Raw genomic sequence first — 17,716 nt, 5'->3', positions numbered from 1 at the left:
ATCCATGAAAACTGAGAAAACATCTGTGTCCTGTTATACACACTAATACACCCCCTCCCCATCCACGTCACCCCACTCTGATTTAACTGGAAGGCTTGGTGGAAAATTCTGGCCCAATATAAAACTAATTGTTTGCTTTCCATTTCTCACTTTCTCTGTTTCCTTTTAAGAGTATGATGGAACAATAACACTGATTTATTTATTTTAATTACGTTTTGCATCACTATTTGATTGCTTTGCTAATACTAGGGATGCAATTTATTAATTTCCAAAACCGTCATTATGAAAATAAGCTGTGAATCTGTATTCATGTAAATTAGGCTATTTCTGTCTATAGAACTTAGAGTTTACCATGACTAAAGGCAAACAGATGCAGACTTTTGGCTTCTCTGTGAATAATTTGGTGGTTTCTGTGGCTGAATTTGGCAAAATAAAGAAATGCACGGTAATGAAACGTTGAATGCACAATGTAAATAGATAAAGACTTGAGAAAAAGGTCATGTAAAGACATCATTAATCATGGATGTTATTTAAAAATACATTAAGAAATACAATGCATACAAATGACTTAAATTCAACCCTTCTGTGCTTAATGTTTTTAGTTTATGTTTTCTTTTTTTTTTTGTGGGGCCAAAATTGTCTAGACAGTGTAACTATGCAGAAGGTGTATTAAAAGCTCAAATTCTTGAAAAGGTTTGGCATAACTTTGAATGGCTTATTGTTATTTAAAAAGCAGTAAAGCAATACTGTTTTAAATCATATTAAATAAAAGAAAATTTAAATAAATCTAACTCAATCTGTAACCTAGATTGAAAGCACTTTGTTGTTAAATCAAAATGTCCTGAAAATATTATAAATGTTTTTACATTTCTAAGAACTTGGCATGTTTTGAACTATGTTTTTATAAATTTATGTTCACATCTTGGCCCAAAGTTTTTGTATTCACAATATCCATCACCAAACTCCAAATACTAAATAAATCATGAATAAAAAAAAAAAATCTGTTCGATAGAAAAAGTAAGTACTTTAATTTGGTGCCAGAATCGAGGATATCAGCAGTGCCAAAAGCTGACAAATAATCGTGGGAACACCCACTTTCTCCTTTTGAAGGTAGGGGGGTCGGAGAGGGTGTCTGGACTAGAGGCTGTGCGCAAATTTAACTCAGAGACGCAGTTGCTGCTGTCACAGTTGCTCCTGGATTCTACATTGTGCGGATCTCTTCTTCACACTGCAAACATGGATCTGAAAGTGATCGTAGTATTCGCTTTGATGGCGGTCGTCATTCATGCACCGGTTTCAAATGGTGAGTTACTGTTCAATAGATACTTTGCAAATGTTTACATTATTTTTGCATTGTGCATAAATCTTAGATGCGTTTTGACACACTATTGGGCGACTATGCAATTCTGTTCATAAAAACAGTCGTTGCAACTATTGCAAAGTTAAACATATTTTTAGGTTAATAACGTGCACATGTGTAAGAAACGACGCATATTTCAGTGCATTTGAATTTACAGTGTGAATTAAATGTAAAACGTTTTGTTTTTTTTTAGGCTAATTTCATGCCTTGCGCAGATTATTAATTTTTTTTTTTTTTTTTTTTACATAATCAGAAAAGAAAAAAAAGTAAGTTATTTGGTTTGATATTTCAACTTCATAAACGCACGTGATTTTTCCAAATATTGTAAGTAATAGACTGACGCGCATGCTGTCGGGAGAGCAGAGAGGCTCTGGCACGGCGTTGATTAATGTGTGTATTTGTCGCCCTCTTTGTTTTCTCTTAATTAGTCACAAATTAGAGGATAAAACAGAACCGCAGAGATAGCGCCAGTCTTACTTCAATCGAGCCAGTGCGCGCGGCTCTAACGATGGTTTGCGCGTTTACATCACAATGAAAATAGATTACTAGAGATGTCATTAGCATTTTACAAGTGGACTAAAGTGGATAGAGCTCCGTTAAGTCGCAGGTAATTTACACCTCTGGACTCTTGTGAGTGGGCAATGTCCGTTAAAGTATTTGTGTACGTGCGTCGTGCCGTCTTCACTTACAATGTAAAGCTGCTCGAGCTGTTAAGTCTCCGCTTCCTTGAGCGAGTAACAGGTCTGAGCCAAATGGAACAATAATCCCAGCGCTGCCATACAAATCACTCGCTTTAATGTGCAAGAACGTGAAGGCTATTAAAACAGCGTCCAAGTATTTGCGTGCATGCGCGTTACAATTCATACAGCCTAGCAATGCCCACTTTAATACTTTTTTTGTATTAACTAAAATATAGGTTAAACCATGAGTGCACTAAACATTTATCATCAAATCTATTCACTTGAAGTGCTTTATAAATGCACCTAAAAATGTCACTTACCTCTGTATATACCCTATAATATTATACACTGAATTTCAAAGGCATATTCATTCATAATATTTATAGAGTGAATAACATTCAATATCATAGCCCTGTAATATAGGTCTAATATAAATATGCACTGCTAAATGAATCTCGTTTATAACTTTCAGTTTTCATAGAAAAGCCAATAGAAGAACATGCACCCTCAGTCTGAAAATTGTGCTGGTTGTTATTAGAGAGTGTTGCAATAGTGAATTGGAGGCTAGAGCATGATTACATAATGGATTTAGAAAATTAAACCAAAGTTTCGTTTTTAGTCAAGGATGTTGTTTTCTTTTACAAAGCGCATGTGGTGTGAGCTCAGGATTAAAATGCAGGGCAGAAAGTGATTTACATTTGTCTACTTTCTCATCAAACATCATTATTCACCATGATTTCATCCAACGCTCACATGCACCGAATTAAAAGAATTGCAGCAACAGCTGAATTGAGTTTCTCTTCTCTTTTTCTCTTAATTCTTCTCCAGCCAAGCCCATCAGCCTGGTAGAGAGATGCTGGTGCCGTTCCACAGTCAACACTGTCCCACAGAGAAGCATTCGCGAGCTCAAGTTCCTCCACACACCCAACTGCCCCTTCCAAGTCATGTGAGTATCTTCTCTAAACTCTCTCTTTCCTACTCGCTCAGCAGCTCTTCATGACCCAGAAACACATCACTTCACCCCATCAATCTCTAAATACTGAAGGGATGCTGAATGGGCCAGGAATTGGCCTCCCCTGTCTGGCATTATACCGTTGGACAGGCTCTCACAATTGCACACATCCAGGGGGAAATGCTATAGGAGGGGGTAGGACCTTTAAGCATGGATGCATTTGTATTTTGTACAGGAAAACAGCATCATAGGGGTCCGAAAGAGTTCCTCTTCAAGCTCTTTCTCACACATGTAAAGGGCTTGAATGACGTGCTTAGTCACACACCATAGCCTTGCATGCTGATGAGAACTATCCTCCCTGTATGCTTTCACCTCTGTTGAGTGAAGTGTTCAAAATAGCTGCTTTATTTGGATTTTTAACAAAGATTAATGGCAGTGGCATGTCAAACTCCATTACAAATGTCACTTATTTTCCATACCATAAACGCTCACCAAGGCGTAAACAAAGACTTAAACCGTGTCAAAGGGTCAGCGAGATAAAAACAGCTGGCTAGACTCAAAAATCACAAGCCGACAAACGATTGCCACAAAAGCCACTGGCAAAGCCCTGGAGAGCAGATCAGAACCTGAATCCCAAAGCTCAAGAGCCCTTGATACCTCAAATCTGCATTGATGAGTGATGCTGGTAACACTATCTACCAGTGTTTGCTGTTGGCCTTGGCTTGCTGTGAGGTAATTACTACCTGCTGTTCGCAGTCCAGACCCTCTCCAACTCCTGCTGACTAGATCGAGATACACCAACAAATGCCAGGCCCTGATAAACTGCAGCTACTTCAAAAGAGTGAGCTAACCAAATTAGAGGGGATCTGTGAATTGAAGATAAGAACTGATTACTTTAATGATACCGATATGATGATAGTGGACACATACTTTAAAGCTAATCTTGTCTCAGAAGAGTGTTCTCATCCTCATCAACTGTTCAAGTATTTACATTATGTAGTAAGAAGAGTAATATCCGCACACACTAAGTTTACAGCTCCAAAAACATTTATTAATAAACTGGTGCCTGGTGAAGACCTGACGGTCGAAATGCTGCACTGTTTATTAAATATTTTTGGAGCTGTAAACTCAGTGTGCAGACATTACTCTTCTTACTTCTGTGATTGTCATCTTTTTGTCCTGCACCTGAACCCAATTAAGGTTTGGGATGTGCACACTTTTTTTGTTATGTAGTGCCGTACATTGTGGCTCCTTTAGGAATGTGTTACTCTAAGGATTATGAGAACAACTCACAGTTGCGAAGTTCAGCATACCGTTTGTGTGTGTGTGTGTGTGTGTGTGTGTGTGTGTGTGTGTGTGTGTGTGTGTGTGTGTATGTATATCACATCCAAATCATCACATGAACTATAATGTATGCCAGAAACCCTGGGTTTAAAGAACTTTTCATAGTAAGCATTTATAGAAACAACACGCGCATCCCAAAGCAGACAAAAATGTATAAAAAAATTTTTTTGTAAACATTTGAATTAAAACAAGATGCTAATAATAATAATTATTACTATTATTATTATTATCACTACATTAATCCATATCGATTTTCTAAAAAGTTTCAATTATTTATGTTATAAATTAATATTTATTATTAATACAAATACAATATTATACTGTTAAAACTTTACAATAAGGTCTCATTTGTTAACATTAGTTAATGTATTAGTTCATCTCAATTAACAGCTGTTAATTGTTTGTTCATGTTAGATCACAGTGCATTAACTAATGTTAAACAAATTCAACTTTCGATTTTAATAATGTATTAGTAAAAGTTGAAATTAACATTAGGATTAATAAATGATGTAGAAATGCAGTTCATTATTATTTCATGTTAACTAATGTAGTTAACTAATGTTAACTAATGAAACCTTACGGTAAAGTGTTACCAAATTTTTTTTTGTTGTTAAAATTCAAAAAATGGTATTTTAACTTGATTCATTTTCACTTTACATTGGAAAGAGTTTAATGATTTGTTTGTGTCAGTTGTAGACAATTGAAAACAAATGGTTCACCTGTGCTGACAAGACACCTATAATCTAATCTTTTTGCTGAGAGCTACAAGGAAGATTGTGATAACAATCTGACAATCTGTTAAGACCTGTAGGGAAATAGGGAATGCAGATGCAGAAAAAGAATACCTAGGGTGATGAGAGAGTGCAGTGTAATATCACTTACTAGAGAGAGGAGTGACTGAGAACCAACTGCTCGGCTGAGCTTGAATGCACAACTGTTCTGCTATTGTATGGCTGATGCTGACTATGGGGTTTCTATTGTATTGCATTCAAAATCTGCTCACAATGGGCTCTTGGAGCTTTATACTTAGCAATGATTGCTTGCTTATACTGCAATTTGAATGTCTAAAAAGTTCAAATTTCAGCACCGTGATTCGAACAAGATATAATGAAAACTTACACTTTTCACCTGCAGTGCCAAACTGAAGAGCAACAAGGAAGTGTGCATTAACCCAGAGACCAAGTGGCTGCAACAGTACCTGAAGAACGCCCTGAACAAGTAAGGAAACCTTCTTGACAAACAAGAGCTGAGAAATGGGAGAAACGGGAGAGGAAATACAGGGCCACAATGCTTAATTTGTTTTATAGCATTGTTCACAAATGCAATATAAATAGCCTTGCAGAGTCAATTCCAATTAACCAAATTAGACTTTTAGACAAATTAGAATTAGACAAAATTATGTATCGCATCAAACATCAAAGCCTCAGTGTAATAGTTTATGTAGTAGTCTCTGTTGACAAAAAGTCACCCGCACTTTAAAATACTGGTCTTTTTTGTATCTCACACATCTCTAAATGCTCACAAAAGCCATTCCCGGTTTGTTTCTCAGATTTCTTTTGAATGTTTTTGTCCGGTTATAGTGCTCTGAAATATTTCTCTAAAGTTGATGTGCAAGATTAGCAGCTACTGCCGAGCTAATGAAAAACATGTTCAGGCTTTTGCGGCCTTGCCTTAATAGTTCCTCCGCTGATTGTTATCGTGAATGTCCAAACAAAGTAAAACAAGCTTTTGTTGTTCTGAATTCATGAGAAGAAATTTCCCACATCTGATCATGAGCTTGATGTATTAGATCATGGGACTGGTTGCCATCGTCTTTCATTTCACTGCTAGCTGGAAGATTGAATTTGAGAGGGGGTGGGTGAATATAAAGCTTATGGATGTATGGCAAACCATAGGCGCTGCCTTCATTGGTGTGTTTTTACCTCTTAAACAAAAAGCATTGTCTAAAGGGGTAGAAAAGTGTGAACTGTCCGGTCTGCACAACAAAACATTCGTAGTAAGAGATGAACGATGGCTCCTTGAGGCTGAACACCCATGAATGGTCTCTGGACGTTAATGAGCACATACTGTGCGGTCTTTAGTGCAGCTCAATAAGTGAAAAAGGAAGTTGTACATCTGCAGGTAGTGAGGGAGGTTTCTGCCATCTGCAACACCTCTGGTCAATGAGCTACTAAACAGCTCAGACATGTGACTTACTTTAAAAAAGTAATTTAAAAAAGTTAAGATACTTTTACACCTATCAAACCTAATATTTTGAGACTTAGTACTGGAAGCCTTCTTTAGGCCAAACTCAACGATTCCAAATAACTTAAATTTTTCAATTACATTAAGTTTAACTTAATTTTAAGGCAACAGGTTTCCTCACTTTTTTTAAGTTAAGTCAAATGATCACTTTTTACAGTAGTTAAAAAATTCACTTCAGCTTGAAATTAGAGGATTTTCAATAGTAGCAGCTTCAGCCCAATTAAAACTAACTGCATGCAGTTACTAATAGAAACTGCCTATAAAAGTGCAGACATGTCTGTTACATTCTTGCCTGAAGCATAATTTAGGTTTATTGTTTTAATCACTGTGGAGATAAAGGCTATTTAAAAATGTCCTGCTACCATTCATGAGTTAGTTCAAATAAATGTAATCAAATAAGTTCAATGATGGTGTGTGACTTGTCACATTTTAACATTTTGCGTCTCTTCATTTCAGAATGAAAAAGGCCCAACAACAGTCAAACTAAGAAGTCTGCCAGATGACCCGGGAATCTGACAGCCCACCGTCACAGATATGTACCTTGTAGACCTCTGGCATGCTTGCTGACCCAGCACTTAACCTGCCAAATATGCATCCCCAGTAAATGACTCAGCAAAAGTCCACCAGTCCATCATCACCACCCATGTAGTCTCCTCTTTTAGCGCCAAGTGCAATTATATATGTATGACTGTGTTTTTTTTTTTTACGTATGATATGTATATACAATGTTTTTTTTATATCGTCTTAAAAACAGTAAAGAGATATTTTTGGAGTCGTGTTTGCTCCTTTGTTTGTTGTGTTATGTTGGGTTAGGCAGAACAGCATTGAGATAATGAGGTATTTTGGAGCAAACATTCAAAACTCTGAATATATAATTTTAATCTTAGATGCAAAAGAATATGTGACTGCACATTAGCAGGAATGAAGTTCTGAAAATTCATATGCATGCAAGTTCTTTGACACAAAAAGAAGGGCATTGATTTTTACCTTGATTTTTGTTATGTATTTACTAGTTCATAATTTAGATATCTGTAACAGCATAAACTGCTTGTAAACGTTATATGGCATATATGGAAAAGATTCACTTGTTTTATTCTTGGAAAGGGTTACTTTGCCAAACAAATATTAACTATTTAGACCTTGCATGAACCAAGACGGTTTTTGAATGACTTTGGGGAATGTAATTAGCTTTACTGGAAGGCATTTGTGGGCCAATAGAGAGTTGGTACAAAAACATCCATTTTGTTAATTGACCGATCTGAGTGTGCGTAAGAGACTCAGCATCACAACATGCTAAATGTTGCTTCACGCTCAGCAGAATTATGACATTAGAGACAGTTTCAAAACACATCATCAATTATCAAAGAAAAAAGAGGTTGGAGAATTTACAGCCAAGTTATGGAAGTACAGAAAAATTGTAGGCATGATAACCTTTTAAAAAAGCAGTGTTAGTGGAACATCTGAAGTAGACCTTGAGACAGAACTAATTGACGTAATTACTACCTATATATATATATATATATATATATATAACAATGCACTTTATAATCCCATGTGACATTTACGGGGAAAAAAATCTGATTCTGGATGATGTCCACTACATAATGAATAGTTCTAGAGCCTAAAGTTTTCTGTGTTTAGACATAGTTATGACTGTATTGCCAAGTTTATTAAACTTTTGTATCTTCAGCATCAGATTTTATTATTTTGAGTGGGTTTGTTTTTAAATATTTGGATTATTTCACATATACGTTTAGGAAACAGATTGACCGATACCGATTACCGATAACCCTTTGTATTTGAAAGCCGATAACCGATATATTGGCCGATAAATCTAAATTCACATTTTTAAAAAATTTTAGATCCTGATTGAAAAAACAAAAGTCTTACCATTAAAAGCCATGACCCAAGCACACAATTATAATGTTCTCATTATAATTTTATGTTGCCTATATGATAGACTGGCGCTGCACTTAACCTTATTTTCGAGAACGCTAACATTGAAAATTACCATATATGGCCGATACAGATATGGTGGTCGATATATCGTGCATCCCTAATTTTGAACACCTAAAGCTCCTGTTTCCCTTGGACAACTGTTTGGTCTAGGAATACACATAACGTGAACACCACACAAAGTATGTCAATGCCTTGTGCCTCTCCAAAGAAAATTAGTGTACGGAATTTGTCTGTTACTACAGCCAATTTCATAATGTTGAGCTGTTAAAAGCACCAGGCCTCATTTACAAACACAACCCTGGGGCACAAAATCTATAAGGAAACATAATGCCTACTCTATGCTTCCACTGGAGTCTGTGTACTGGGTAAAGGGTTAAAGCCCCCCGCTAGACAGCTGCATTCCTATTAACATGGGGGGAAAAGATATCTTGCAAAAATATCATGTACTTCTTTGAAAAAAGATATTTCAGAATGTGGTTAATTTTTTTCTTCTAAAAAACATGTCCCAATGTAGTGATGCCATTCAATTAAAATTGACCATGATTTCATGAAAAAAGTAAGGGAAGCTTTTTCATATACATTCCATCAAATTGTCACTATTTTCAACACTGTATAGTTAACTGTAGCATTGTCCTTCCATTCCTTTTCCCCACTTAATGTGAAGATTACGTCTATGTATATGGCAGCTTATGACAGCATAAAGCACATCTGTTGTTCTTTCTTTTGTGTGTCTGTACATTGGTTTGATTTAGTCCCTAAATTGTTTATTTTGAAATAAATCATTATGAAGAATTCTGTATGACGTTTCACTAATGGATGCGTATGAACATCAGTATTGTCACCTGTGATTTGGTTCACACCAAGAGAAAAGGGGTAACCTGCCACCTATATGTCTCCAACCATTAGAATCTAGATGTTAAATGAGGAAAAGGGAAATTAAGATTTCAAATGGGGGTCAAGAATTGCAGGCAGACTCAAAAATCACACCTTGATTTCTCACAGCTCTTATAAATAATCCTGGGAGCACTTTTTAGATTTACATGAGACCCTGAACGACTTTTTTCACTTGTCCAAACATCCAATGAGTATTAGTGTAAAATAAAATATTTGCCTTGTACATTTTATAAGCTGTCATTTTCAATTTCCCTTAAAAATGGAAAAAGAAACCCAATAAAATCCTTACTCTCAGAAGAAATAATCTCTTGCACAGCGGGGAAAATTCAGTCATATTACAGCTTCATATAGCTGTCAAAATCAATATTCGCAATAAGGGCTAAATAAATTAATAATATTGCCAGTCATAAAATCTGGTACAGAGCTGTTATGAAACACGTATGCTCTGATAAGGTGCGAAAGAGATTAAATCAAATTTATATTAAAGATACTGATTCAAAACAGAAATTGAATTGATGATCCTAATAGCATGCTATAAAAGTACATACATCTTGTACCACATTATGTCATTTGTATAGCTCATATAAGGTCAGATTTGTTTAATATTGCTAATACCTACAAAACAGATACTATGAGCAAATTATGAATCAAATTAAGATTATTTACCACATACAATCATTTTAAAAAGACAAAGGGGATGCAAAACTAAACAATATGTGAAATGTGATATGAAAACTGTAGAATGATAAATTACCAAAAATGATAAGAGAGGTAAATTGTTCATGCGAGTGAAAGATATTTAACATAATTCAGAATGAAAAACATAAAAAAAATGTGTTATCCTTATAGCAACTAAAAGTTTCAGAATTAAGTGGACAATTAGAAGTTTTAGTTCAACGTAACTTCTGACACCAATCTCACAAAAGCCACAAGCAGCCACTTAAAGGCTAATTTGATGCTTCTAAAAGGTCATACTAGTTGTAAGAAGTCTCCAGAGATTAGCTGATAGATTCAGCAGAGGTTGAATTAAAGGAAAAGTTTTACATTGAATACAGAAACTCAAGTTTGCCCGAGCAACTCCGAAGACCAAGCTACTTTGAACGAGCATAAAAATTAGGACACTTAGTCCGCATTTAAACTGCAGATCTTGATGCCCAGTTCCATTTTTTTGACAATCAGCTTACATCTTTTAAATGTGACTCATATGTGATATCTGCATTTTACACTATACACTTGGCAAAACAACCAAAGGTAGACGTACTAACCCAGAAAAGCTTAGGCTGAAAAGGAAGTAAAAACGGTGCAATGGACGCAGACAAAATGATAATACAAGACTTTGCTTTGCCCACCATCTTTAAAGGTCAGCAAAACATTTAGTTGAGCCTTCGTCCTCCATTGCGCCATTGAAAAAAGTCATGTGGTCACGGTTGGTGACCATCTGAGTTCACGTCATTCGGCAGAATTGACACTGTCGCTTCAATGAAATACGACTCGCATTGTCAGGGGAATATACAATCTGTCCACTTACATGGCAGATGCACATCTGATTCATATCAGATTTATTTCCATATATGAATGAGGCTTGGAGAGTATTGGAATCCGTGAGCTTTTTTCCTGTTTACATGTTCACTGTAATTTTTTTTTTTTTAAGTACAATAAACTTAGATGTTTAAGTCATTTGAACTTACCGGTAAATTACTTTAAACTGACTTTAAAAAAAAGTGTTGAATCTTGTATAACTTATAAAAAAAACTATATAACTTATTTTGATGAGTTAAAGCAATGTTGTCATAAGTTATTAATCATACCCTTTTTTACAGTGTTCGTTACATGAATTGGGTCACTTGAACAATGTAATGTAAATGCGACCTGACCTTACAGTTAAATGCTTTCTCAGATTTCTTGATGAAATCACATGCAAAAATGCATAGAAATCCTTCACAGAAGCCAAAGGAATTATTAAACCAACTGGAAAGTCATTACGTGTTCATTAATTCCTAAAACTTGAAAACCAATGTATAGTGAAAGTGAATTATTTAAGATTATTGATCAAAATGTCATTGTGTGGTGAACTTTGACATATTTATGTCAGATCTACAGTCTAAAGTTATGGTGTAAATCTGTTTGAGGATTCCTCATTTTACAGCCTATCATCAACTATGGAATGAGTTACAGTATTCAAAGAGGAAGCTAAAAAGATATCATCAACCAGATCAGTGGTTTGTGTGTTGCTGTGAAGACAGATAAGATGAAGTGAATTATGAGTGTCAGTTTAACTACACCGCAGGGGATAAAGAATGTACTTAAAAAGGTGATACAAATATTGTAAAGGAAAAGCAAAAGAAAAAAAATTATACACATATATATATATATTCTTCAGTGTCAATATTTTGTTTGTATCATTGTTTGCAGTATAACCATTTAACTTTCCTTTTCAATGAAATCTTTTGATGCTTGAATTGTGCCATCTAAAGCAAAAAAAGAGGCAAATTATTCTTGTCACTGATATACTTAAAAATAAATAAAATCTCAGTTTACATATTTAAAACTGCTGCTACACTAATACTTGTTTAACACAGCAGTCCAAAAGATTGGCACATTTAGGATGGCAAAAACACTGATTAAGTCCCAAGAGAGCACAAAATAATCAGTCACTCCGAACATAAATTAACATTTGAAATGTACAAAACAAGTTCTGTGAAACAATAACAAAAAGCTGTCAAAAATATTTTTAAAACTGAAAAAGGGAAAGTATCAAATGTACATAATGAAGCACAACATTTTATAATCTATTTCATTACATTTCTAGAGAAAAGGCGACGGCACAAATACTAACATTCATCATGTCTGGAATATTCATTAAAAAGCTTTTACCGCCATCTAAACATTTGTACTCTATTTAGAGGAAGGAAATACGTTATACAAGTTCAAAGAAACAAAGAAGTGTGTCTGTTTTACATAGTCATCACCATCAAGCTTTTAGCTCTGCTAATTTCCAGTTTCTGTAACTTTATGATCTCACAAAACAAGCAGTAAAGGTTCTACAGTAACATGTATGTTTTGTCAGTATCATTCCTAATTAGAACATTTTTTTGAGCATGCGCTGGAATTATTATAAAAAATGAGCATGGTAAAAATTATTCCTACATTGCCCTTGTTCAAATCAGTGATAGTTAACAGCGGTTAATTCTCATATGGTTTCTGCATCAACCCCTGCGTTACATTTTGTCTAATCTTTCAAATTGCTTGAAAACCCTTCTAATTCGCTCCCTAGAGGACAAACAGCAAGGGCTACTGCACTTTCTCATCACAATCTCTCTGAAGTTGTACGATGTGGCCTATGGCCATTTAACTTACTCCATATCATTGCCTTATTGCAAGCATGTGCTCAAATACTTACACAAGGTTGTGTGACAACCACTAAGTCACAATCCATCGGGGAATAGCTGCGCATTGGCGAGCACTTATTGTTTCAGTATCTGATGACCCTTTATGATACAGCAAGCAAACGCTTCTCTGAAAAAGGGCAATAATGATTCCGGAATGGCTCCATTTGAAACTTTTCCTGATTGTACATAGCTGAAATCCCATTTAATGCCTTTAATTGTGCTCACACTGGATAGAACCTACAGAGACATAAATCAATTCTAGAAGGGAACAATTCTGCAGAATTTCTCGAGGGAAGAGCAATGACTGAACAGTGTTCTTGTACAAAACATCTGCAGTCCCTTCAAAATATGATAAAACAGCCCCCAGTGGTTGATTTAGCTATATCTTTCATGTGTTAATGGAGGTTATTATATTTAATGCCACACATTTCCATAGTATAGCTAAGAGTCCGATGGATTATACACTTGTAGGCTTCTACAAGGGTGAACAGAGGTTGGCGAGAGGTCTGAACTTCAGACAAAGCAATGCACAGACAGATTCTTTTGGAGTGACTCAGGCTCTGATGGAGGCTCCCCATCCTCCAACCATGTGAAATCCCTCTTTCAGATGGCTGGTGTCCTTTTTGATCACAGATATTCACAAGACAATGCACTCTATTTCATGTGGTGAAGCGACCAATAGAAAATGATTACTGAGGGGCCTAACAAGGGGTGAGGGGTCCTGTTTTTGCTTCCCTACACACCTAAAAAAAATTCTGAAGCCACATTGAAATAACTCTCTATTCATTCATTCCACTGTACTTCATAACTAGCGGTAATAGTAGAATATATTCTTGTGCTATGGGATATCATGACTCAAAATCTCAAGAGGATGAAAACTGAGGATGGTGAGGCCCTATAGGTGACTAAACCACCGCTGTCTAGACTAAGTACTGGTGGTCTTATGTGATTTTTGAAACATTATCCAATGAAGTTTTAAATAATTAGAATCAGAAACAGGCAAAGATTCTATTCCAAAGTCATGTTTGACTTTTTGACTGTATTATGCCTGGTCACGAAATTACCATGTGAAGACTTTACAAGAAGGTTAAATTTGTTAACATTAGTTAATTCATTAGGTATCACAAACTAACAATGAACACCATACTTTTGAAAAATCTGGGGTTAAGAGTTTTTTTGTTTTTTTTTAAGATTTTTTTTTTAATGATTTTGAAAGAAATCTCTTATGCTCACCAAGGCTGCATTTATTTGATCAACATACATCAAAAACAGTAATATTGTGAAATGTTTTTACAATAAATAAATTAAAAAAACACTGTTTGCTTCTTTAATATATCTTAAAATGTAATGTAATCATGTGATGGCAAAGCTGAATATGCTTACAGTCTTCAGTGTCGCATGATCCTTCCAAAATCATTCTAATATGCTGATTTGCTGCTCAAAAAACATTCATCAAATGCTAAAAACTGTATGTTTTTGTGGAAACCATGATACATTTTTTTTAGGAGTATAAAAGTTCCAAAGTACAGCATTCGTCTAAAATAGAATTTTTTGGTGACCGCGTAAAAGCCTTTACTTTCAGTTTTGATCAATTTAATGTAACCTTGCTGAATAAAAATATGAATTGTTTTCGAAAAAAGAAAATCTTACTGAACCCAAACGTTTGAACGTAGCATGGATTAATGTAAATGTATTATTGTTAAGGGTTAGTTCATGTTTGTTAATAATAAATTATCTAATGTTAATTTATTCCATTTGAAATGTAAAAATGTATTAGTATATGTAAAAATGAACATTAAAGGGGGGGGTGAAATGCTATTTCATGCATACTGAGTTTTTTACACTGGTAAAGAGTTGGATTCCCATGCTAAACATGGACAAAGTTTCAAAAACTAAGTTGTACGTTTGAAGGAGTATTTTTGTTCCAAAAATACTCCTTCCGGTTTGTCACAAGTTTCGGAAAGTTTTTTTCGAGTATGGCTCTGTCTTACGTAAGATAGAGCGGAATTTCCTTATATGGGTCCTAAGGGCACTTCTCCGGTAAGATCGCGGCCGCGCGCGCACTCGTAGACCAGAGCAAGAGAGTGAAAGCAGTTCGCCATCAAAGCGCCCTGCCCGGCTTTTGGGAAGTCAATGTCACCAAAGAAGTGTGTTTTTGGTTGCCAGGGCAAGACAACCCTGCACAGATTCCCAAAGAACCCAGCGTTAAGGAACCCGTGGATGGAGTTTGTTTTCCTGAGCATAAACGGAGTTGTGTAAGACTTTTGTTCCCTGCATTTCGACGATGATTGTTTTATAAACAAAGCCCAGATCTACGGATTTGCAGATCGTCTAATGCTTAAGGATCGAGCAGTCACAATGATAAAGGTTCGCGGTCGTGCGTTGGAACCGGACGGTGAGTAAAACTGTTTGTTGAACAAATGTCTCTGTGTGTTGTCACTAGCTTGGCGCGTTAGCACAGCTAAGCTTCGCCCACACGGCCCGCCCCCAGCCGCTCGGTTTTTTCCGGAAAGACTCGGTACAGCCTATCTTTATGTTAAAAATTTAATAAAACAAAATACTTTTTGGAGATATGAAGGATGCAATATTACTCTATAGGTACTCAAGATTAACAGGAGATTGAGTGAAAATGAGCATTTCACCCCCCCTTTAACCTATGTATTTTTAATAGTCAATGGCCCAACATGGCAATGGCCTGAATGCTTATTGTCCTTACAAATGTTTGCATTATTTCATAACCAAGCTTTTCTAAATCTGTGCTGCAGACAATGGGACAGCACAATAAACACAAAGGCCAGACGATATTATCTGTCTCCCCAAGTTAAACATAAACTTATGCATGACCAGCCAAACTCAAATTTTTGGATTCCCTCAGGTTTTGAAAGCTGTGAAAGTGTGGACAACACAACACAGAATGTGATGTTCAGCCCATTCAAAATGAATGGTAATCACTGCAGATGAAATGAAATTAAGATGACAGATGTAGAACATAGGAACATGATAGACTGGAACATTAGTTTCATAATAGAGCTCATTATATGCAATTTCATTAGGTTCACTTTAACATTTTTCAGTCTTTATAATAGGGCTGCAGCTGAAGATGTGAGTGTTTTTGCTTTTCGAACTGGAATGACCAAATGGTGTTGAGTTTCTTTATTTTGGAGTGATATTAATCAAAAGACATGAGAAGCCAAGTTGGGTCAGAGCTGTACTGGCACAAACATACTTATGTAATCATGTATATGGCTGCTGATCAGTTCATCTATACAGGTTTCAGTTGTGAAAGAAAGAAGAAAGTTTGTGCTGATCCTTATGAAATTCCTCTGGATCAACAAAACCAACAAAAGTGGTTAAATCAGCAAAAGGACCTTTACACTAATAAAAAGCACTGACACGGCTGGGAAATATCTGAGGCAGTTGGAAAAGAGAGAGAGCAGGGCCGGTGATAATTTGTAGTTTATTGAAGTGAGCTATTCTGGGAAGAAATGGTAATAGGATGCTGTACATAGTCTTGCTGTATGCAAGGGATTATAAGAGAAAAAGAAGTAAAGTGAGATGTATTGGACGAAGAGTAAAAAGATCTAATCAATACAGGGCTACATTTTCCAAGCTGATTTATAACTAAACTAAACTAAACTTAAAAAATAAATAAAATGAAAATAAAGGATATGATACATCAACTACAATTTAAAGAAACATTTGTAATTTGTTTTACTTGCAAAATATATCTCATTAGGAATACACAGATACACTTTTAAATAGCGTTCAATAGAGAAAGATACTTTTGCGTCTAGATGGTGTAATGGTGCGTTCAAGTCATGTTGAAAAGATCTTGTTTATGAGTTGAATGCACATGGATGCGACCACAAAGTCGTATATATGAGTGGGAAGCTCGGGATTTTCTTTAAAGGGTTAGTTCACCCAAAAATCTGTCAGTAATTACTCCCCCTCATGTCGTTCCGAACCCCTAAGACATTCGTTCATCTTCGGAACACAAATGTTCATTCATTCATTCAAGATATTTTTGATGAAATCTGAGACCTTTCTGTCCCTCCATTGAGAACAACGCCATTGCAACTTTCAAGGCCCAGAAAGGTGGTAAAGACATAGTTAAAAAAGTCCATGTGACTACAGTAGTTCAACCTTAATGTTATGAAGCAATGAGAATACTTTTTGTGCACAAAGAAATTAGTTGGGGGCTTGTCAGTGAGAAACATGACAGAATACCACAATATAGGTATTTAGCAGTGACACTGTCAGGCTTTTTTATTAACAACAAAATAAGCTAATTCCCTGCAAAAAAATATAATAGCATAAAGTTCACAGTGCCTTCATAAATAAAAAAATAAAAAAAAAGTTAAAAAGCAAAAACACACCTGATGCACATTCTTAATTTTCTAGAAAGAGTTTAAAAACCTTGCTGTATTTACTATAATTACAACACCTACCAACTTGATCATGCTAACAAGCCAAAGTAAAAAAATAAATAAACAAGCCAAATCTAAACCAATTAAACAAATTAAACCGCTGTATACACTCTTACCTTATTGGTATATTTGGTATAGTACTATCTTGGTAGATCTGAACAAGTCTAATCTCTAATCTTTTACAATTAAGCTGTCTTTTCACAGAAAGGGAGTTGTACTGTTGTGAAAATAAAATGGTTACGTATGAAGAGTTTTCAACAAAACACTACCCGGATCCCTCAGATTAATATGACCTGAGTCTTTTGTATAACTAATAAGCAGAGACAAGCTACTGGAACACATTTTACGTCATTTACTTTTTAGTCTCATTCATGCTCTACTGTGCATTCAGCATTTAAACTGACAGACTGGTTACCATCCAGATTCACCACGTATTCATTACGCACAGACAAAAGCCAAACAGATTT

At 35.6% G+C, this 17,716-nt stretch overlaps 2 protein-coding genes across 2 annotated transcripts in view; one reads left to right on the top strand and one right to left on the bottom strand.

The window, feature by feature from the left end:
* Positions 1 to 17,716, bottom strand: part of tmem72 (transmembrane protein 72) — a 76,798-nt gene that overhangs the window by 44,502 nt on the left and 14,580 nt on the right. The window lies entirely within an intron of this gene.
* cxcl12a (chemokine (C-X-C motif) ligand 12a (stromal cell-derived factor 1)) lies at positions 1,145 to 9,167 on the top strand. Its single transcript, XM_079855889.1, has 4 exons — positions 1,145 to 1,303; positions 2,869 to 2,986; positions 5,471 to 5,554; positions 7,037 to 9,167. Exons 1-4 carry the CDS (start codon positions 1,237 to 1,239, stop codon positions 7,065 to 7,067), a joined length of 300 nt encoding a protein of 99 aa, XP_079712015.1. The 5' UTR covers positions 1,145 to 1,236; the 3' UTR covers positions 7,068 to 9,167.

Source organism: Squalius cephalus (genome assembly GCF_949319135.1).
Source record: "Squalius cephalus genome assembly, chromosome: 21".
Taxonomy (NCBI): Eukaryota; Metazoa; Chordata; class Actinopteri; order Cypriniformes; family Leuciscidae; genus Squalius; species Squalius cephalus.
Note: the sequence above shows the minus strand (reverse complement) of the source record. Positions and strands in the feature narration are given on the sequence as shown.